The sequence below is a fragment of the Solea solea genome, chromosome 18, assembly GCF_958295425.1.
Source record: "Solea solea chromosome 18, fSolSol10.1, whole genome shotgun sequence".
NCBI lineage: Eukaryota > Metazoa > Chordata > Actinopteri > Pleuronectiformes > Soleidae > Solea > Solea solea.
In genome coordinates, this window is record NC_081151.1 from 9,260,282 (window position 1) to 9,282,006 (window position 21,725).

At 39.8% G+C, this 21,725-nt stretch overlaps 3 protein-coding genes and 1 non-coding gene across 5 annotated transcripts in view; 3 read left to right on the top strand and 1 right to left on the bottom strand.

The window, feature by feature from the left end:
• Positions 1 to 513: 513 nt before the first annotated feature.
• Positions 514 to 8,834, top strand: atg9a (ATG9 autophagy related 9 homolog A (S. cerevisiae)). 2 transcript variants are annotated; one of them, XM_058616072.1, is made up of 20 exons: positions 514 to 703; positions 905 to 987; positions 1,357 to 1,508; positions 1,591 to 1,634; positions 1,776 to 1,840; positions 1,943 to 2,092; positions 2,478 to 2,619; positions 2,721 to 2,861; positions 2,997 to 3,117; positions 3,378 to 3,553; positions 3,646 to 3,768; positions 3,929 to 4,116; positions 4,587 to 4,740; positions 5,197 to 5,376; positions 5,520 to 5,732; positions 5,819 to 6,054; positions 6,421 to 6,538; positions 6,657 to 6,933; positions 7,190 to 7,335; positions 7,449 to 8,834. In XM_058616072.1, exons 3-20 carry the CDS (start codon positions 1,406 to 1,408, stop codon positions 7,455 to 7,457), a joined length of 2,586 nt encoding a protein of 861 aa, XP_058472055.1. In that variant the 5' UTR covers positions 514 to 703; positions 905 to 987; positions 1,357 to 1,405; the 3' UTR covers positions 7,458 to 8,834. The 2 variants fall into 2 exon arrangements, with proteins under 2 accessions (XP_058472055.1, XP_058472057.1); XM_058616074.1 differs by having other exon boundaries at positions 514 to 698.
• Positions 8,835 to 9,463: 629 nt separating this feature from the next.
• trnak-uuu (transfer RNA lysine (anticodon UUU)) lies at positions 9,464 to 9,536 on the top strand. Its single transcript has one exon. It is a non-coding gene; the product is annotated as a tRNA-Lys (tRNA).
• Positions 9,537 to 10,073: 537 nt separating this feature from the next.
• zgc:112416 (uncharacterized protein LOC550509 homolog) lies at positions 10,074 to 12,342 on the bottom strand. Its single transcript, XM_058615537.1, has 8 exons — positions 12,328 to 12,342; positions 12,151 to 12,207; positions 11,956 to 12,013; positions 11,423 to 11,496; positions 10,857 to 11,060; positions 10,587 to 10,701; positions 10,368 to 10,504; positions 10,074 to 10,280 (listed from the first exon to the last, which is right to left on the bottom strand). Exons 1-8 carry the CDS (start codon positions 12,340 to 12,342, stop codon positions 10,074 to 10,076), a joined length of 867 nt encoding a protein of 288 aa, XP_058471520.1.
• A 694-nt stretch (positions 12,343 to 13,036) lies between these two features.
• The window catches only part of pcnt (pericentrin), a 33,249-nt gene continuing 24,560 nt past the window's right edge, over positions 13,037 to 21,725 (top strand). The window contains exons 1-11 of the mRNA XM_058615158.1: positions 13,037 to 13,214; positions 14,682 to 14,711; positions 16,741 to 16,917; positions 17,392 to 17,535; positions 18,337 to 18,486; positions 18,597 to 19,528; positions 19,645 to 19,989; positions 20,240 to 20,591; positions 20,682 to 21,089; positions 21,201 to 21,419; positions 21,515 to 21,610. Coding sequence (XP_058471141.1) covers positions 13,167 to 13,214; positions 14,682 to 14,711; positions 16,741 to 16,917; positions 17,392 to 17,535; positions 18,337 to 18,486; positions 18,597 to 19,528; positions 19,645 to 19,989; positions 20,240 to 20,591; positions 20,682 to 21,089; positions 21,201 to 21,419; positions 21,515 to 21,610 — 2,901 coding nt within the window. The 5' untranslated portion in view covers positions 13,037 to 13,166. The remainder of the gene's footprint in view (positions 13,215 to 14,681; positions 14,712 to 16,740; positions 16,918 to 17,391; positions 17,536 to 18,336; positions 18,487 to 18,596; positions 19,529 to 19,644; positions 19,990 to 20,239; positions 20,592 to 20,681; positions 21,090 to 21,200; positions 21,420 to 21,514; positions 21,611 to 21,725) is intronic.

Genomic DNA, 21,725 nt, shown 5'->3' on the forward strand with positions numbered 1-21,725 from the left:
GGTGTGTTTGTGCTGTAAAAGTAAATAAATAACTAGCAGTCCGAAAAAATATATAAACAGGCCCAAATATTCAACTGTTTACAAAGAAATTGGCCCTCCATTACATTTCTTGCTGATCCCTGCTATAAATGGGCATCCTTTACAGCAGTACAGAACATCATTTCCTCCCAGGCCAACCTTTGGGTCACTAGCGACTTCACAAGGGCACCCTGTTTGATTGGAAGGGCACTCATAGGAAATAAAGTTGTAAGAGCATTTCCTTTATAAAATAAAAAAAATCGATGTTTAACATTTTTATTTAGCCACAAATGAATACCAGTCAGAAGGGTTAAAGTTCCGAGCCAGCGAATCTTGTCAACGGGCCAGACTGAGATAACGCTGCTCTGTGCGCGGCACTGTGACGGACCCTTCTTCAAAGCTACCGTTAAACCCCGCCTCTAAGTCAATCTGATTGGCTGTTTGAGCTGTTCTTCGGTCTACTCGACCTCTGATTGGATAGCGCTACTGTCGCTCAACTGTGCTATACGCCACACACTATGCTGGCTGTTTGGAAAATGAAACTGGCTCGTACACGAGTTTTAGCTATGAGAAAACGAAAACAAGGCGGTTATTAGAAGACAAACAGAAGGAAATATCACCGGCGGTAGTTTAGTATTTAAACCCGACACACGGAACACAAAACACACGGAAGACAAACGGTAAGGTGAGTCAACGCAGCGGGATTTGGGAGGTGACGTTTGTTTTGTGTTGTTTTGTGGGAGGCAGGCCTGTGCTGTCAATCCACGACAACAACATTTCCTCGCTCTGTCACAGCAAATGACCATCTGTAGTCCGCTATCATGGACTGGTTTTGTGTTGTTCAGTGCTGTCCCTCAGTCTGTTGTGTTCTTGTATTATAACACAGGGAGTCTTTCTTCTTCCCCTTTTTCAACTGGGAATGTTGAGTAAACATGGGAGCTGTGGAGGACGACCTGTGCTGAAATGGAGGTAAAGCATGTTTCTTTAGCTGACATCAGCTTCACTTTACCTTTGCACTGAAAGCAAACCTCGTATAAAGCATGTGTTACGGTTGTTAAGGTGTGTCTTTTTAATAACCCCAAATCTATTCATTTACTAACCATGGTGCCTTTTTCAAATTAATATATTGTTTTATAATAATATTTGAAAATAATATTTAAGCTAAATATTAAATACAAAAGGGTTGGGGGAAATTCATTTACAATTGAATTGTGTACTATTCTTATTTTCTACATATATATTACAGGTATATTATGTACTATTTACCTCTCTCCACACCCATTATATTAACTATTCCTCTTCACGACTTTAACACTCTTTCTTATCTCTGTTCCCCAGGCTGTAGCAGTAGATTTGGCTTCCTGGTGAGACTGAAGCTGCTGTCATTATGGCACACTTTGAGACAGAGTACCAGCGTCTGGAGGCGTCCTACAGCGACTCTCCACCTGGAGAGGAGAACCTGCTGATGCATGTGCCTGAAGGAGCCAAATGTACGACACACACTTGCACAGAATCTCTTTTATGCAGACAGTGACAGGAACACCTTTAATAATAAGCAATATTTCTTTACAGCCCACTGGCACCACATAGAAAACCTGGACCTGTTCTTCCAGAGAATATCCTTTTTTATATATATTTTGGCATCAATTCCTTGCTTTTAATATTCGCTAAGTTCTCCTAAATTTGGTTGCTCTGGATGTTACGACATCTAAACTCAAATGATCTATCTAATAGTACTAGTCCTTAACGTCCTGCACGTCTATAAGCTGCATCAGAAGAATGGATTCACCTGTATGCTGCTGGGGGAGATCTTTGAACTGATGTATGTATTCTATCCATCCCCAAATATTAGTATATGATGTTTTTGTTCATTAAATGTATGTTTCCTTCTGTCTCTCCCCTCACTCTTTCTTTTTCAATGCAGACAATTGCTGTTTGTGGTTGGCTTTACAGTATTTTTAGCAAACTGTGTAGATTATGATATACTCTTTGCCAACAAGTTTGTAAATCACACTGACTCATCTAAAGTCACCCTACCTGATGCCTTTCTCCCAGTGAATGTCTGCAGTGCCCGGTGAGTAAGACATTTGTTATTTCTACTTAAAGAATGTTGTGACACACCTTTAAAGAAAAAGTGACACTTGATCATTGAAGTAGAGCTTATAACATTATGATATGAACATGTGTTCGTTTCAGTGTTTCTTACTTCTTAATCACATGATATACCATTTGTGTAACAGAACATAAACAAAAAATGTGAGACATGATATTATATTTATGTGAATAAGAAGAATGCTGTGATTCCACTTTTTGTGTTACCTTCTAGAGCTACAGTTCTGCTGTGTACATGATCTGTAGTCACTGATAAAGCTGAAGTGTGTCAGCAGTTAGGTTGTCATTGATGCTGTTACTGCATTTTTATTTGCAGTAATAAAATGAAACTTTTTTTGTTTCACTAGTATCCTGGACAACGTATTTGTGATGTTTGTGGTGATCATCTCTGGGGTCTTTTGGTTACATCGGCTGGTCAAGTTCATCTACAACATCTGCTGTTACTGGGAGATCCGATCCTTCTATATCAACGCCCTGAAGATGACCATGGTGAGACAGGCGACTAATGTCAAATTACTGATTCTGATTTTAATGTCAGGCTCATAGCATTACACAGACTTTCTTTTCTTCCCTGTCCTTGTTTTTCTCAGTCAGAGCTACCTTATGCGACATGGCAGGAGGTCCAGGCCAGGATAGTGGAAATCCAGAAGGAACACCAGATTTGCATTCACAAAAAGGAACTCACAGAGCTCGACATTTACCACAGAATCCTTCGCTTTAAAAACTATATGGTGTGTTTCATGGTGTTCAAATGTAAAACACATTTTTATAATTGAATCGTTCAGAAAATGATTAATTTATAACACAGCTGCTTGTAAACATAAGGAAGTGTTGCAACATTCAAACCAAAACCTCAATTTCTCTAGGTTGCCATGGTGAATAAATCACTCCTTCCTGTGCGATTTCGACTTCCTGTACTTGGGGAGTCCGTATTCTACACCCGGGGGCTCAAATACAATTTTGAGCTCATCTTCTTTTGGGGGCCAGGTCTGTGTGTCTTTTTGAACTTGACATTTTAAACACATTTCCTCTCCTTATATTTATATATATATATATATATATATATATATATATATATATATATATATATATATATATATATATATATATATATATATATATATATGTGTGTGTGTGTGTGTGTGTATATATATATATATATATGTATATATATATATATATATGTATATGTATATATGTATATATGTATATATACATATGTATAAATTCTTCATGTTTCTCTGTAGGATCTCTGTTTGAGAATGAGTGGAGCCTAAAACCAGAGTACAAAAGAGGAGGCAACAGGCTCGAGCTGGCTGACAGGCTAGCATCTCGTATCCTGTGGATTGGCATTGCAAATCTGCTGCTGTGTCCAGTCATTCTTGTGTGGCAGATTCTCTATGCCTTCTTTAGTTACACTGAGGTAATAGCTCCAGTCAAAGACACACACTCACACACACAATTACCTTCCTTTTTCGTTTGGTGCTTAGATAATAGTTGTGTGTCTGTATCCAGGTAATTAAGCGAGAGCCTGGTTCTCTGGGAGCGAGGTGCTGGTCTCTCTATGGCCGCTGTTACCTGCGTCACTTCAATGAACTGGACCACGAGCTCATGTCTCGCCTCAGCAAAGGCTACAAGGTAAGTGAATTGGCTTATGTTCCTACAGTTGATGCTCTGAAGCTGCATGTCCTCCAGGTTTATTATATTTGCACTAACTATTATTGTTGTCATTTATGTCAATATTAAAATGGTTTTAAATGAAAATAATGTTCTTTTTTTTTTACTTTGTTTTATCTAGGCTTCATCCAAGTACATGAACTGTTTCCTTTCACCTCTGCTGACAGTGGTTGCTAAAAATGTAGCCTTTTTCGCTGGGTCTGTCCTGGCTGTTCTCATCGCTCTGACCATATATGACGAAGATGTTCTCGCCGTGGAACACGTTCTCTCGTCAATCACACTGCTGGGAGTGTGTATCACAGTCTGCAGGTCAGGATTCATCTGAACATATTCATCTGTCTGCTGTTCTGATCTGTCTACTTACGTATTGTTGATTTAAGGGACATGCACATATGATTTGTCAAAAATGCCTAAAGGCCTATTTTCATTATGGCCCAACTGGGAAGATACTGTAGTACAGTACTTGAAACTAATATTAATCTAAATGCACCATACAAATTCATATTCCTCACTCATACATTCAAAACAGATGCTAAAATGCAAACAACAAACAAATATACAACATGATTAAAAGAACTATCTTCATCTTAAAAATTGTGTGCGAGCCTTTCACTAACCCATAAAATGATACCTGTATAATTATACCTCAATTATCTACTCATATTTTTCACATACATTTAGGAGGAAAGAAAAATATCCTTTAATTCAGCCTCGTACATTGTTGGACTAAGATTCTAACTCTGATTCACCACTCTCTCTTTCTCGCTCTCTTTCTTCAGGTCATTTATTCCTGATAAACACGTGGTGTTTTGTCCTGAGCAGCTGTTGCGGGTTATCCTGGCTCATATCCACTACATGCCTGACCACTGGCAGGGCAATGCACATAAATATGAAACCCGTGACCAGTTCTCACAGCTCTTCCAGTACAAAGCAGTGAGTAACAAGAAATCGAGACTCGGTATATACATTTGCACTAACCTTTGTGTGTCAATACTTCAAGATTCCATGCTTGGGTTACAACCACTAAAGATTATTGAGTAATTCATGTAAAAAGTAACTGTCCCTTTCTAACCAAAGGTCAGGTCTCTGCATATTCAAGATAATTTTATCTTGAGTACCAACAGATTAATTTTCTCAAAGTCCATGTAGATCCACTTAAGAAAATGGTGCTTTTGTTACACTTTTGGTAATTGTGTCTCACAACTTATGGCAACCTAACAATCTTTAATATACAGTAAATCATAACAATTCTCCAACACCTCACTCAAAACAAATGTGTATTTTTTTTAGAAGCTCACTTCACATTGTTGTATGCTTTTGCTCAGTCCTTGTCTGTCTATACATTGTCCAGTTGTAAAATATTTGTTTTTGTAATCTATTCATGTCTAGGTGTTTATTCTCGAGGAGTTGCTGAGTCCAGTGGTGACTCCCATCATCCTCATCTTCTGTCTGAGGCGAAAGTCTCTGGAGATCATCGATTTCTTCAGGAATTTCACAGTGGAGGTGGTGGGCGTGGGAGACACCTGCTCCTTTGCTCAGATGGACATCAGGCAGCACGGACACCCCGCGGTGAGGGACTGCCATAATATGTGTATACATGTATAAAGAGACATTTAAGCATTTATCATTATCAATTATTTATTGGAGCGTAAAATGTGAGCAAAGAAGGCAGGCTTGTACGTCTCTGATTTATTGCTTTACGCCCTCTCCAGTGGATGTCAGAGGGGAAGACAGAAGCTTCCATCTACCAACAGGCAGAGGATGGAAAGACAGAGTTATCTCTGATGCACTTTGCCATCACCAATCCTCAGTGGCAGCCTCCTCAAGAAACAACACACTTCATCAGCCAGTTGAAAGAAAGAATTCACAGAGAGGCCACTGGGGTTCCATCGGACACACATCCACTCTCCCTGTCTGAGTCTGAGGTATGGAGTGAAGCTAGTGGTCATTCCCTGTATCACTGTATTTTGCATCTCTGTGTCAACCACACTTTCTCTTTTCTCACTCTTAGCCGAGGAGCCTCATAGCAAACCTCTTGACAGGTCCGTCTGCACTGGGCTCGGTTCATTTTGGCAAGGATAACTTTTTGACCAATCATGCAGCAGCTGGCATCAGCGACGGAGCATCTGCCTTGTCCTCCCTTTCCCCAGTCAGCGGCAGTTTGCACCTGAGAGGTAGTCTGAGTGCAGCTCACAGGAGCGCTGGCTGCTACACTTCAACCATGAGCAAGGGAATGGCAGGCTCTGGGTAAGGAAGTGATCCCTCTCAGAAATGCCTCAAATGAAATCCTTTTCAGACTACACTAAGAAGTAGCGCTGTGAAATGATAATTTAAAACAAAGACTTAGTAGTAGTTCGTAGTAAATTGGCTTTTTTGAAGTCCTTATTAATAATGGAAAGCAACTCTAAATAGTGTATGTTAATTGGGAATCAATGAAAGCAAAGAAAGTAACCCTTTGAACTTCACATTAAGGTTTATTTAATTATTTTTAACAATTATTTAGACAATCTAAAAAGACACAGGCATTATGTATTACTGTCTATCAGCTTCAGCTTTCTATCTTCTCGTCCCTTTGTTTTTATCTTTATATCTAACGTCTCTGCTTCTGTATAGGACTGATGCCCGAACTGTGAGCTCAGGCAGCAGTGCATGGGAGGGTCAACTCACCAGTTTGGTCCTATCAGAGTATGCCTCCACTGAGATGAGCATCCATGCACTTTACATGCATGAGGTAAATACTTATGTTCACACATACGAGAGGTTGGCTTGTGATGTTGAATATCTGCGAGATCCCCTCCGTCTTGTGCCTTGTGTACCTGTAATGTCGCCTGTGTGTTTTGTCCACGTAGCTTCATAAACAGCAGTCCCGTGGTGAGATGTCTCGTCACACCTGGCACAGGCAGGAGAGTGACGAGAGCAGCGACAGCATTCCCGATGAAGTGAGGAGTCACACCACCCCTCATTCAAGGAATTTCCCCCACTCACACACCTTCCCCACCACAGTTTCCAGCCCTAGTACCATTCCCACTTCAGCTTCAGCTTCAGCCACCAGCAGTACCACCATGGGCCAGGAAGCGGCGTCATCACAGGGTGGCAGCCATCGGCGATTTAGTGGACCTACCACAGGTGTCTGCAGTTACCTCTTTAAATGCATATATAAATATATACAGTGCTTAACAAATGTATTAGACCACCATCAAAGCCACAGCTGCCATAAATTAACAGCATTGGTATTTATCAAATCATTTTCTGTAATGGTTTTCTCTTTATCCAAAATAATAGTATTAATGCTAAAATATAATAATTCGACTAACTATGAAACAAACCAAACACATTTGTTCTGATTCTATTACATTTTAACAACCACACTGTTTTCTCCCAGACTCGTTTGGTGCAGGGGGGAGAGTAGTGAGGTCGGCCCGCGTCCCCATGGGAGGGTGGGCAGAAGATGTTCAGGGAGCAACACGGCACCATGAGCCACTACCAGAGGAGAGCTCTGAGGACGAAATGCCTCCTCACATACACAAGGTGAACAGTGTCTGTGTGGGATTGGTTGGGATACATCTACTTTTCCTGTTTGCACCACAATTAAAACTATTGTTTTTCTCTCTCTCTCTCTCTCCCTTTGTCTTTCTCTTCAGGTTACATAACTAAGTCATGTGAATACGTATCAGTGCCCCGTTGTCCACAGACAATAAAATGAAAATCATACTCATTGACTGAACCTCCCTCCAGGATTGACCATTTGATAGAACACAGATGATCTCGACAAATTCTCGTGCACTGAAAGCATCTGGACATTGACAGACAGTGATCCTATCACATCAGGACTTGATGTTATGACAAAAATCTCTGAATTTGTGGATCAGAACCGCCCTACAAGAATAAGTTGTGTCCTAAAGCCATCAATCACTTTAGATTACACTTGTTTTTATAATGATAACTTAGTGAAAGTACTTGTGTTGCTGAGTAACTCTGAGTAATTCTGAACACCACTGGCTTAAAACATGAAGCAATTTAACCAAATTGTGTTCATATACAAATCATATATCATGAGAAGTGAACTTGGAAGCATATGCGTCTCTCTAACAATATCAACATTAATTCATCATCTTTCTTGTCACCTGAAGTTAAGTGCATGGACTTGTATCGTGTGAATCTGCTCCTGTACCAACAGCAGACGCCTGTGCATCCTGCTGTGCTTGCAAACCTGCCTCTTTTTAATTTCTTTGTGCATTCATTGTATTACAAAGGTAGAGTGAATTCTTGAAAACATTTTCCTGATTCGTAGCTCAGTTTGCACAGATAGGCTATCATTTTAAAGACAGGTTGGACTGTGCACATACTGCACTGTGTGATAAATGTTACCACGTCCATACAACAACATTATTAATCAGTTTGAAGGGCAGAATAATTTCACACATAACCCGAGATGAGTTAAACAAGAACATTCAGATTTTATCCTGGTTTATTGTTGACCATTTACTATATATTTTAAAAGATATTCGGTAAATGGTGTGGTAGGCAAACAAGGCTGTTTAAAGCATGTAATAGTGACTTATTTGTCTAAAGCAAGCCCACGAGCACAAGTGTATGACTATCATCCACTCATATTCTCCCCTACAGCAAGAACACTGACCATCCTCCACATCCTGCTCACTCACAGCATGACCTTCATCTGTGTCCTTCATCATTAAGCCACACTTCTTCAAAGGGAATATGCACTTTAATAAATTAAAGCAGAGGGTGTTACTTAACTCAGATTGTATGTTTTCATACATGTGTTTTTATTGTTTTATTTATCAAAGGGGACGTGCCATGATTAACACAGTGAAGAGTTGTGCATACTGTTGTACATTTGGTTTGGGGTTAAGAAACCTGTCACACAAGCTTGACTGAGAATATTGTCATGCAGTAATCTAGTGCTGTAAAGTTAGATTCTAAATTAGCAGTTATTTTTTTGTTTTATATGTCATGTGAATATTTTGTACAGCTGTAATTTCATCCATTAAAGACAATGCATTGATTCTGTGTGTAACCTGAAAAGTGACAATTATTGAAAGGCGTCTAATGAGGATGAATTTCTTAATTTCTTACCTATAGGCTCAGAGTGTGTGTGTGTGTGTGTGGGGTGGTTCTCGTTAAAAGAGAAGCAAACACCATGATTAAATACTGTAATACCATAATAATTGTGTTAAATTTTTCTGCATGTCAGGTGGAGGAGGACAAGGATCGCTGGTTCAAATCCCGACTGTGGCAGTATTGAAATTTACAATATGCAAAATAAACGTGTGTTTTCACATTACTGTTAATAAATGTGTTAATGTTTATTGACAGTTAATGTGAATTTACTTTAAAGTTTTGCTACAATCTTACTTTTTGTACTTTTTAGTCGGACGGCGGCCGTAACGGCTAACCCGTTAGCGGCTAAGCAGTTAAGACATCCATGAGTTAAGCCAGTAAGCCACATACAATCGTTTTTAGCTGTTAGCAGCCCACAGCACCTTCGATGTTCCCTTCCTTTTTTTAGCATCCCGATAATTAGTGAAGCTACTTAGCGAATAGAATGGTTCAAGAATATTTAAAAGCTACATGAGAACTACTATATTTTCATTTGTTTATCTATATATTGTGTCTCTTCTGGCCATCGTGCAGAGCCCGGATAGCTCAGTCGGTAGAGCATCAGACTTTTAATCTGAGGGTCCAGGGTTCAAGTCCCTGTTCGGGCGAACGTTTTTTGGTTTTCGTTTAGTGATCTTGCTCATCTTACACCCCAAATTATAACACAGTAACTACTTTACTGTCTCTATCACTCCACCATAACGTGTAATAAGAGTATTTGATACTCAAGAATTGCGTATTTCTTGTTTTTTTTAGTGGTGACGCTATTCAATTAATCAAAAAAGTAACACAATTTAAGATAGCCAAAATGGTATACTGTCTTTTTTTTGTCAACCTAGTCTACGTTTTACCATTTTCAAGCTAATCATGCAGAGAGTTGACAGCTAGAAAATCTTTTGACATCCATTTGTGTTTATTTATATTTTCATTGGCATGATACATTTCAAATAATTTTTAGCTGTTTTTTTTATCATGTTTGCTATCAGAGATGCTCCTCTAAAACCTTATACCCAAACAGCAAGGGTCTCTCAGAGAGAAGTCTGAGTCCTGGAGAGACAAAGACAAATATATTTGGTAGTTAATAAAATAAATAAATAAATAAAAGCAATTTGGAAAATATTTCTGTGTTTATACAGTAGGTGTTGTTAGGGGACCTTACATGTTGTCATGTGATGTAAAGAGGATGGGTGACAGCCTGTTTGTCCTGCTGGGACAGATGACAAGGTTGGGTAGTTGATAGGAGGCAGCTGTGTTGCCACAGGTGTAGTTCCATAGTGATGATGATGATGGACAGCACCTCCCCTTGGTCTGAGATCTGGCCTTAAAAGAATAGGGTTTCCTTGGTAACTGTCCTGGAAATACAGATTAGTGACTTTGTTGAGAGACGTAGATGACAGTTTATAAAGAATGCCTGTGGGTGTGTGTGCGTGTGTGGTTACCTGCTGAACATGGGGAGCATGTAGACTGGGCCCCCTGGTTGGAAACAGGGCCATAGGTGGTATAGCTTTCAGCATCATGTTGTGCATCATAATCTGATGCATCTGGGCATTTTGCATCAACATCAGCTCCACCATGTCTGACATGCAACACACACACACACAAGCCTTTGAATGCAGGAAGTCTCAAATAAGATATGTCTGTATTTGCCGTTTGCGTACCTTCTTTGATGCTGCCTGATCGTGCTGCAGGGTACGGCTGAGATGGAGGAATCTGAGTAATCAGAGGATGTTGTTGTGGTAGCTGTTGTATGATGGTGGCAGGCTGCTGGGGGAGCTGGAGTGAAAAAAAAAAAAGAATTCTACATATTTGATATGAACACTTCCCGACTTGCTGAGGCAAGAGGGATACAAAGAAGGAGAGCCACATGGAAACAGATCAACAGATCTGGGGGGGATTGGAGTGTTTTTAAAATCAATGCTGTGTCTCACAGTCTGTTGAATGATCCGCGGAGGCACGGCCGGTTGGGGAGGTGGCAGGTAGGGGAAAACTGAAGCTGGGTGGAGGATGTGAGTGGGTACCATGGAGGAGAGTGGTGGAGGTGGCTGGGGACCAGTGAAGACATGTGACTGGTACTGTCGTGGTGAGCCTCCCCAGGTGTGAGGTCTGTTAAGGTCTTCTAACAAATGCTGCTCCTGCACATAAATTGACACAGCAGCAAGTTAAACTGTAACTGTTTTTACTTCTTGGGAACTAATGTTAGGCCACACAGTTGGTGTAGTGGTTAGCACTCTTGCCTTTGCAGCAACAAGGGTCTTTCTACAAATCCATAAACATGCAGATTTGGGGATTAGGCAAATTGGATCTGAATCCATCTGAATTGATCGTACGAGTGAGTGAGTGGTTGTTTATCTCTATGTGGTCCTGTGATGGACAGGTGACATGTCCAGGGTGTACCTCGCCTATCGTCCTATGTCAGCTGGGATTGGCATCAGTGGAACAATAAGAACAATAATGTATAATTTTGAAATACAAAGACAAAACTTTTTGTACTGACCCTCAGTCTTTGCAGCAGGCCCTGTTTTCGCCTAAGTGCACCCTGCAGTGCATCCAGATGCCCATCATAACTCCCTGAACACAAGAAAATCATATTCTCACAAATAACAAATAATTGGGGTGGAGTGGCAAAAGACTTCATGGTCGCAAGTTCAACTCCACCCCTGGCAGGTTGTACTCAATTCCCTTGTAAGTCGCTTTGGATAAAAGCATCTGCAAAATGACATGTAATGTAATGTAATGTAATGTAATGTAATGTAATGTAATGTAATAACATTTTACTGTTGCCCATGTGTGCTACCTATACAGTATACATACAGTAATTAAAATCCCACATCTAAGCTCCACATCACAACTTTTTTTATCATTATTACATTATATTTGTTTTTGTTTTATTTACTTGTTTGTTTTTAATTGGAGGTCAATCTTAGTTTAGCTAAATGTCTGTAATAGAGAATGCACAGTATACTTTTCTGTCAGCACCGTTCAAGGAAAAAACTTCAGTGCGCCATTAAAAATAATTATTTATCTTACTTGCAGAGTGGGCAGATTCAGCTCTGTCGTCCATATTGTGTTTCTCTGTTTCCAGTCTCTGTGAATGTAAGCAAATAATGTTTTGAAAGATTTTGAGAGACACTTTTACTTAAGAATTCTAAAGGGGAGAAATAACCAAATTAAATAAGGTTAAAACTGATAGCTTTATAAATGACAAAACACATTTTCACCTACCTTCTCCAGTAGTTTGAGTCTGAGTCTTGTCATCTGATCCACCACTGAACTGCCATCCTTAGATTTCATAAAGAAAAATATTTTAACTTAACAAACACCATGTACTGGATTAACAATTATTGGTTACAATACTAGACTCTGTGACTCCAGATATACTTTTAATTTGAGCGGATTTACCTGAAGTCCTGGCATAGGGAGTCAAACAAACTTGTATCCACTTTTGTGTTTGAGTCAAATCAGCGGTTGTCATGGGACACAAATGTTTACCCCTGCCATCCATTCCCACACCTGCTCAGTTAGAGAGAGAGAGACAAATGTGTAAGTTTAATACTTTAATAGCTTATTCATCAGTGCTGATTAAGGTTATTAACTGTATAGCAAAAAAATAATAAAATGAAACTAACTTTTTGTTTTGATATCTTGAACTTGAATTGTAACTAGTCATAATGACGTTGTATATATCTATAATGACAAACCTCATACACATGAATGCAAAAGTGACGTCATTCTGACGAGTATAAACTGATTGCAGATATCTGTAATTATAGTTTTGACTAGTCAAAATTACGTCACAGATATCTGAAATGATAATTCCAGATAGTCAAACTTGTATTAAATGTAAACGATTAAATGTTAAAAATGTCCAGGTTGATATTAAACGAGTAAATTATTTTTCTTACTTTTTTTAAACAAACAGAAATACCTACATAAACTATTTCACAGGCAGTTCCGGGCATTGTGTGACGTAAAAACTATGTGGTGTACAAGCGACGTATGAATACGTTAAATACCGCAACGTAATTGGCTGAAGCCCCGGACTCGAATGATTCCATTGGTCTATTCATTCAAGCTGACTCGATAAGGGCGGAGTTGAACTTTCTTGGCGGCCATATTGAATGATATCTGTTGACAGTTGTGTTCAGGGCTGCAACGCGGATATTTTGATTTTTGCTAACTTATGATAGACTTGCTGTACTTTTTGCCCCCTACGTTAATGGTTTCGTTTAAACCGAGAGATGGATGAAGATGAGCGGCAGAGGAAACTAGAAGCGGGGAGAGCCAAGGTTTGTACTAGCATTTGACGTACGCCAACACTTCGTGCTAGCAGTTAGCTAACTCTTTTGTCATAGCTTTGCATATTATATCCACTGCTAAGTCATAGCTATGTCCCTAACTCTGTCCCCGACCTCCACGGGGTTTGCATTTGTTAGCTTTCATGTTGCCTGGATTCCAAACTGCAGTCGCTCACGTCATTCAATTGCCGCGCGCAGATGTCGCGCGTTAAACATTAGCCAAGTTTGTACGTAGGCAAATATAACAATAAATGAATGGACCGTAGGGCCATGTTCGAGTCAACCGATATTAAAAATGATCACGATAAATATCAAATAATTAAGTGAAAGATGAATGAAGTAGTAAAATGTGCTTCTACACATTTTTTTTTTTAACAGAAAATTACTCAAAACAAACGTTAAAACAAACATTTTACACATGTAAGGTAAAACATTCAGAGTAATTACATGTGTTACACCTCAGATATTGTTTATTACCTGCCTAAACAAAAAATATAACAGAACCTTTGTTATATTGCGATTGCAGAAAGTTGTATCATGATATATATTGTTATTGAACTATTACCCCAACCTGATTCACCTTGTATACAATTTAGTCCAGCAGGGAAATTATTTTCATTAATTGTTTTGCATTTTTAAACAAGAAATATTGGAGAAATATACAGCTTTGTGCTGTATTAAATATTATTAATTACAGGTATAATGGCCCTTTCTGATATGCATAACTATCTGGTTTTGCATTTCAGAAATGTATTTGGCAATAAAATAATAAAGCACATTTTTCCCAATATTCAGGAACATTTTGTAGGAATAAAGTCAGCCCTACAATTGCTACCCACATCTTGAAACACTATCTCATAGCCACGAGAAATGATTTAAATTTGTTATGTTGGTAGCTATTGTTCAAGGTCCATACATTTTATAAACAAGTTGTATAAACAAGTGTTCAAGTATAACTTATAAGAGCAGTTGACTCTGCAGCTATAAGAGATATAATAGCATACTATTTATTTTTGAATTTTTATGTGGGAACCCAAATGACAAGCCATTCACCCCTTATTTAATGGATGTTCTTTAAAAAGTCCTCAGTAAAAGGTTGAAAAAGAATGTATTTGTTGATCTCCTAAAAATCGTGTTTGACCTATTTGTTGGTCCTGACCCAGGCTCTGGAATGATGTGAAAAGGAGAAGCTGGTGAAAGAATGCCACATGGGATAGTGTGTGGAAATTATAAATGCAGAGCTGCCAAATTTGGACCAAAAAAAAGCTATTTTAATTTATCGGAGGCCATGTTAGTAATGGGTCAGCTAGACCACTTTGATAAAAGATAGGTCTAAAATTGGGTCAACTTTTCAGATCAGCTATGTGAAATGCATTTGTAAGATGGTGCATCAGTACCCTGATGATGATTGATACTGAAGAAACAACTAAACTGAGCCACTGGTATTCCTTATGACAGAAATCCTCCAAAATGCCACAAAACCAGTCGGTAAGTATAGAAACTGGTGATTGGCAGAGATATTTGTCTTTTTTGTGGGTATGTTGGTTTGTTTCTATTGCTTATGATTTCCCCCTTGTTTATTTTGTTTGTCTTAAGTGGGCACTCAGGGCTTTCTTCTGCCTTTTGGCACTATGCTGTAATTGCTGTCAGCTTTCAACATGCAAGATCACTGCTCTTAAAGAAAAAAAAAAGATGAATTGAATGGGGGAAAAAGACATATTTGTAAACCCTAAAAGAGATCTACTGTGCCTTTTTTATGGTGTTCGTATAGCTGCTCACCTTGCATATGCTGCCATGCTGGTTGCAGGCCATTGGGTGGTGCAGTGAGCCCATGAGATTTGGAGATGTTGGATACTTTGCACTTACATCTCAAATGGTGTTGCTATGGTAATGCAGCACTGTCGGTTGCCTTTGCTGTTTTTGGTGCCACAAAATGCTCAGTAATTTCTCTGCATTTACAACTGGAAATATGTACACAATTTGCATACAGATGACCACAAATAAAAATGTGAACAGTTAGACACAGCAGCATATTTGACTCTGTGTTTGTGCTCCAGCTGCCTGGTTAGTCTGATTCCCAGTATGACAGTGGCCTTGGGCTAAATACAGCTCATCTGGCTGAGGTTTCTCTCTGAGATGTGATGAGTGTTGTGGCAGGTGAAGGCAGAGAAAAGGGTGTAGGAAGATTCTAAGGGTAATTAGAAGTAAGAAAATGGATGAATTGTAAAAGTTGGGAATGGATTTAATTGTGGTGTAGCTTAGCCAGCCTTTTCTTTAGAGCGTCAACCTGATTTGAGACTTTTTTTAATGAAGTCCTGTAACATGGTGCACATGCACACACAATGTTATGCACATGTGACTCATCGCACAAAGCAACAAGTACAAGTAGCTCTCCCATGGCCATGTGATTTTAAAATTGAATTGAACATGCACTCACTGATGCTGCTTGCTAGTCACTGAGCTTTGTCTCCTCCTTCTTGTGAATACATCTCTCAGTCTCCACCCTCTTAAGTCTAGACACATGCCATCCCTTAGCCAGAGTTTGTGGATCCTCTGTTCTGAACGTTCTCGGTGGCAGTGAGGATGGGGAGGTTGTGTCAAATTTGCTGTGGCCTATGAAGTGGAAGATCTACAGCTCTGGAGATTAGAGCAGCAGACCTGTTCAGGAAGAATGGAGCTGCGTGAACACCTGCAGGAGAGGAAGTCGCTGATCGATTATCAGTCATTTATGGAGGACTGATCTGTGGCTCTGTCAAAATGTGAAAGCTGTAATCTGATTGAAGCTGCTTAAAGAAGATTGAGATCTTGAGAGTGAGACTGCAATAGTTAAGTCCAAAGAGAAAAGGCCTGAGATGGATTTGTGCCCAATCAGGCCTTCTGAAGTTTTAACAATTTAGCTTGATTGGGAATGGTTTTTCGCAGTTGGTGAACTGCAGGCTTAGGTTCCTGGTGTTTTTTTCCCTTTGATTTTGTGTTGCTTCATAAAGCTCCAGTCAGCTTTTCTCTGACTTTCCTACAAGCTGAAAAATTTATAGTGACTGAGATGGATTTGCGCTTTTATTCGTTTAATTCTACTTTACTTCTTTATTCTTGCTGTTTCTTCTCTGCTGAAAGGTTGTCTGAGTGTCACCAAAAGTTGTTTCACATGGGCTTAAATGTGGAGATTTGAAACTATTTAGCTTCATCACCTCAATCTGGACTCTTCAAGTCATGGTGTGGGAATTCTTCTTACTTCAGTGTTTGTTTGTTTTTTTATTTAAACACAAATCTTGACTAATCAAAATAAGGGCTTTTTTAATTCCAAATTGGGGACTTTCAACAACTTATACATGCATGTTTTTATATTTTGGTTAATCATTTTTAAAACTCTGATTTACTTTTTTCAAACAAGGACATAAATCTGGACTCAAGTAATTTCTCTCCTTTGACTGCTGAGCTGCACCATGCTGATTGTGTGGTGGTGCTCAGTGGTCCTGACCTATGTGTCTATCTACGTCTCACTGTCCTTCCTGCGCAGCTTGCTAGCTTCAGACAGAAGCGGGCAAAAGGCAACGGTACGGGGGCGGCGAAAAAGACGCAGAAGAGGAAGGGCTCGACTGTCTCGCAGAATGACAAGTCAACGCAAGACCCTCACATAGAACCAGTCCCTCCAGCAGCCAATGACACAGAACGGAAAAGCAAGACTAATCATGAGGTACGTCACGGTTTCCATCAATAATGGAGTTTTTGGAGGAGAGCAAAGAAAACAGGTTTGAGTGGACTAGAAGACTATTAATTTAATTAAGAGTCATTTATTTTCATCACACAAATATGCTTGACTACATTGCTTCACTCGGTTTAATTCACGGGTCACACAATCTGACCCTGCAGCTTGTCTAATTTAGTTTTTGCTCTGCTATGCTTTAACAAGTGGTCCGTGGTCCATGCCCCCTGCTCGGTAAACATACATCAGAAAAATGGGTCACTAACCATCTTGTTGCCTGTAGGACATGTTGTCATAGCAACTTGGCAAGGAATAACTGTGGCAATATTTACTGCCTTTTTAAAGGAAAAGTTCATCTACAATATGTGTATAAATGTAGTTCATGAATTGCACTGATATTTTGGACATGAGTTTCAGGCAAAGTGGTTAAAATCATGCTTGATTCTAAAACTGTTTTATCCATAGGAACCACAAAAACCAGAGAGAGCTGAGGTACAGCAGATCCAACAACAGATGAATCAGCCCCTCAGCCTGAAACCAAGCACGTCCCCTGTGGAAGAGTTGAGTGACGACCAAATACTTGCACTTACTGGCAAAGAGCAGCTCCAGGTATATACGGACAATTGTTTCATGAAAATGTTTCATATTTAGGACATGTAGTGTATAATTAAATGGCATGATATAATCTTTATTCTTTTTCATTCCTATAATCTTTAAGAACATTTGGTTGTGTTTGGTTTAAAGATCCTGTTAAAGACTAAATATGACAAATATATACTTAGAGTTGAAATCCTTGGCTCCAAAATCATATTGGTAGTTTAAGTGCTCAATTTCCAATCATCAGTGTCTGCTTACATACTGTGTTGCAGTGTATTTAGATTTGTTTTCAGATTGATTTGTCTTCAGGCTTTGTTTACACTGATAGACAATGATAGTCTTAGTACGTATTATTACATTACATTACATTACATTACATGTAATGGAATTACAATGGAATTGAGTACAATCAGCCAGGGGTGGAGTCGAACTTGCGACCATTGCAACCATGATGTCTTTCGCACACTGAGCCACTCCACCCCCACACACATTCACGTATGTGAACTCGTGTGGATTTCTGTGTCTAATCACCAACCCAATAGGAAATGTATTTGTCTTTGCTTCCGTTTGGCTGCATTGAAAGACATAGTCATGTGCATATTTCGTTCATGTACTTATTTATAGCACCTTGATATGACCGTATAAACAATGATTTTTCTTTCATTATTTCACATCATTTTCAGAGTAAGAAACACATCGCATAATTTGAAACGTGCCCTGGACTCTGCTGTAGGAAAATATGTTTATTTATGACTGTGTGTATCATAAATAAAAAGAAAATTCTGTAAACATAAAATTGATTTATACTTGCAGAAATTACAGCAGGCTGTGGAGAAGCGTAATGAGATAATTGCCAAGCTCAGCTCCAACCTGCAGGATGCCCTCGCCAGCAGAGACCAGGTGCAGCTGGAGGCACAGTCGCTGGCTGGACAGATTCAGGCACTACAAAGGCAGCTCCAACAGGTTAGTGGCTCTCAGACCTAAATGTGTGGTGGGATATCAGAATTATCGGTCTCTAAAATATGCACTTCACATTAGAAATGTATATATTCTCTGAATTGTCTTTCATCCAGACCAGTGCAGAGTTTCTGCGAATCAAATGTCAATCAGAGGGTGAAGTCCACACTCATCGACAGCAGCTTAAACATGGTCACCACTCCCAAGATAGAGACCTTGGTTATCAGGAGACACTCTCAGAGGAATCTGGAAATGAAGGACCTGCCTCTCAATCAAATGTTGAAGGCTTCAACACTGACAGTGACCTTGAGACTGATGCTGTTTTGCACAAACTGAGAGCTGAGCTGAAAGAAGAAAGAGAAAAAAGCCAACGCTTATCTGCTGAACTGAGGCAGGAACTGGAGAAACACCAACATGTGCTTTCTGTACTGGAGAAGGAGAAGAAGGATTTGGAAGAAGATGGAAGGGAAAAGGTAGCACAGTTGCAAGACCTCCAGACCCAATTGAGCCAAGTCCAGTCCCAGTGCCATGAGATACAGCAGTACAAAGAGGAGAAGGAGAAACTAAACAGAGAAGTACTTGAGTTGAGGGAAAGGCTTCAGGAGGAAGAAGATGCAGAGAGGAGATTAACTGAAGAGGTGGTCACTTCTGCCCTTCGTCTCCAGAGCCTTGAGGAGGATAGGCGAACACAGGAAGATGAGATGCAGAGGCTAAAAGAGGAGAATAAGCAGGAGGTGGAAAGAGTCAGGCAGCTATTAGATGAGAGGGAGAAAGAACTGATGTCTAGAGAGGAAGAGGTCATGAGACTCAAAGCATCTAAGAATCGACAGAACCAGGCAAAAGCTGCTTTAAGTTGTAGTGATAATATTTCTGTAGATGAGGTTATTCTGGGAAATGGACCTAACCAGGACACTATGAATGTATCAATACCCAGGGATCTTATGATGGAAAAATACTTATCTTCAGTTCCCCTTGCACGTGCTCACTCTTCATTAGTCAGTGACGACTTTGATCACTGCAGCCAGCTGGACATCTCTGCAGACAACAGGTTAGAGAACGTTCTATTTCAATTTGTGTTGGGTCCTTGCCTCATATTTTAGGAAGTTTCAGTAGGTTTCATCACATTAATTTATTTTCTTGATGTTCTGTGTTTCTTCACCATAGTTTTGAACTCAATAGTGGAGTGTTGGGAGAAGAGCCTTTGTTATCAATTTCAAACCGTCCCCTCGATGAAAACGATAACCTCTCCAGCTCACAGTGCTACGTCCCTGTGGCAGACGACTTGCATTCACAGCATCTGTCCCACTGGCCTTTCAACTCCACGTCTGAAGATCTGGACATGAGTAAACTGTCCGAGCAGCAGTTTGAGGAGACAGACCTGGAAAAAGAGCTGCTGAATCAGCAGTGTGGGGAGCTCCGTGAAGAGCTGGCTCTCAAGGATAGAGACTTGAATGTGTTGCAAGAAGAAGTCATCAGGAGTGCTGAAGAGCTGGAGGAGGCCAGGAGCAGGTAATACATTTAATTAGGGCTTGTGATGGTTGGTTAAAAAAATACGGATCTGTTAATTTTTTTTATTTGGTGTATTTAATATATTATGCACAATTGCACATATACAGTATGCTGTACTTTTGTTTTTCAAAATGTTTATAAATGGATATTATCACTCATTTTACACAGTGACAAGTAAAGTTTTGCTTCAGTGTTTACTCAGATATTATATGCTTTGAATTGACTTTATATTTAAATTGTGTCTGATCAGGTGGGCTCAAGTAACAGAAGAGCTCAGACAGGCTCTCTGGGACCTTGACGATGAAAAGGAGAAGAGGAGACATTTTGAGGAGGAAATGAACTTGAAAGCCCATGAACAAAACAATCTGAAGAACAAACTTGATGCCTTAACCGAAGAAACCGCATCAGTGCTGCTGGCAAAGGAAGCTGGTGAAACACTCCTGCTTGTTCCATCAGGGCAGGATAACAAACTGGCTGTAGAGTATGAAAAGGAGGCTGCACTCCTGTCTAATCAAAAAGAGCCAGAGCTGCTTGTATCCTCTCTGCAGGAGATTAAGCAGAGCCCAGAGCTCAAAGATTACAACCAGCTGCAAACACTTCAGGTATAACAATTTTATAGATTTGTGTTAACATTTCAATGAAAAATGAGAAGGCTAAATTAATTTCTCTCCATTTTTCTTTTCTTTCCCAAGGCACATTGTGAAAGTCTAATGTCAGAGTTGGAGGATACAAAAATGAAGCTTAAAGCTTCCTTATTAAGTCAAAGGACCTTGGAGCCAGATGAAACAAAGGAGCTTGAAACAACACGTGAACAACTTCAGAATGTGCAAGCAGAGGTGGAGAGACTGCAGAACGAGCTGGAGAAGAGCCATATCAATCTGGTCAGTGTTGGTGAAGAGAAAAAAGACCTAGAATCTCAAATCTTCTGTCTGAGACAAAACCTGTCAAACCTAGAGGAGGCTCAGGCCCAGGCGCTGCAGGAGAGTGAGGAGCACATGAGAAAAAAAGAAGAGATGGACGATCGCATTAAAAAAATGGAACAAGTCTTAGAGGAGGAACTTGAACAGTTTGAGATCCTGCTAAAAACCAAAGATGATGAGGTGAGATAAATTAAGTGGAGCTTTCCCATTTGCATATGTTACACGTAAGCAAATCTGTTTGAAATACAGCTGTTTAAAGTTTAACATGATGTACAAAACATTTGTTAACAGTTGGCTGGAGAAAGGGAGAAATGGGAAGTAGAGAAGCAGGAGAAGGAGAAAGAGCTGCTCAGTGTGAAACATCTCGTAGAGACACAGAGGAAGGAGAGGGAAGTGGAGGTTGAGGCTTTCCTGGAGAAGCAGGTCCAGGCTGTGGTGGAGGTTGAAGAGAAGCTCAAGCTATGTCATCAACAGGAGATCAAAAACCTGATGGAGAAACATCAACAAGAGGTAAGAATTGAAAACAATTCATCTATTTTACTCCGATTTGGTCTTTCTATTGCATATCCTGCTTATTTTTTCATATCCTTTGTTTATCTGAATAGGTTTCTGACTTGAACATGCACCTAGAGAATGAGCTGCTGAAGCAGCGGGCCTGCATGGAGGAGGAACAAAAGAGACAGATCAGTTTAATTAAGCAGGTATCAGGGATGGGGGGAAGTCACTCGAGTGTGTCTGGAAAAAAATAAACTACATTGGCAATGATTGATTTTCCGTGCCATTTTATGTTCAGTATTGTTTTTCCCCTCTGTCTCT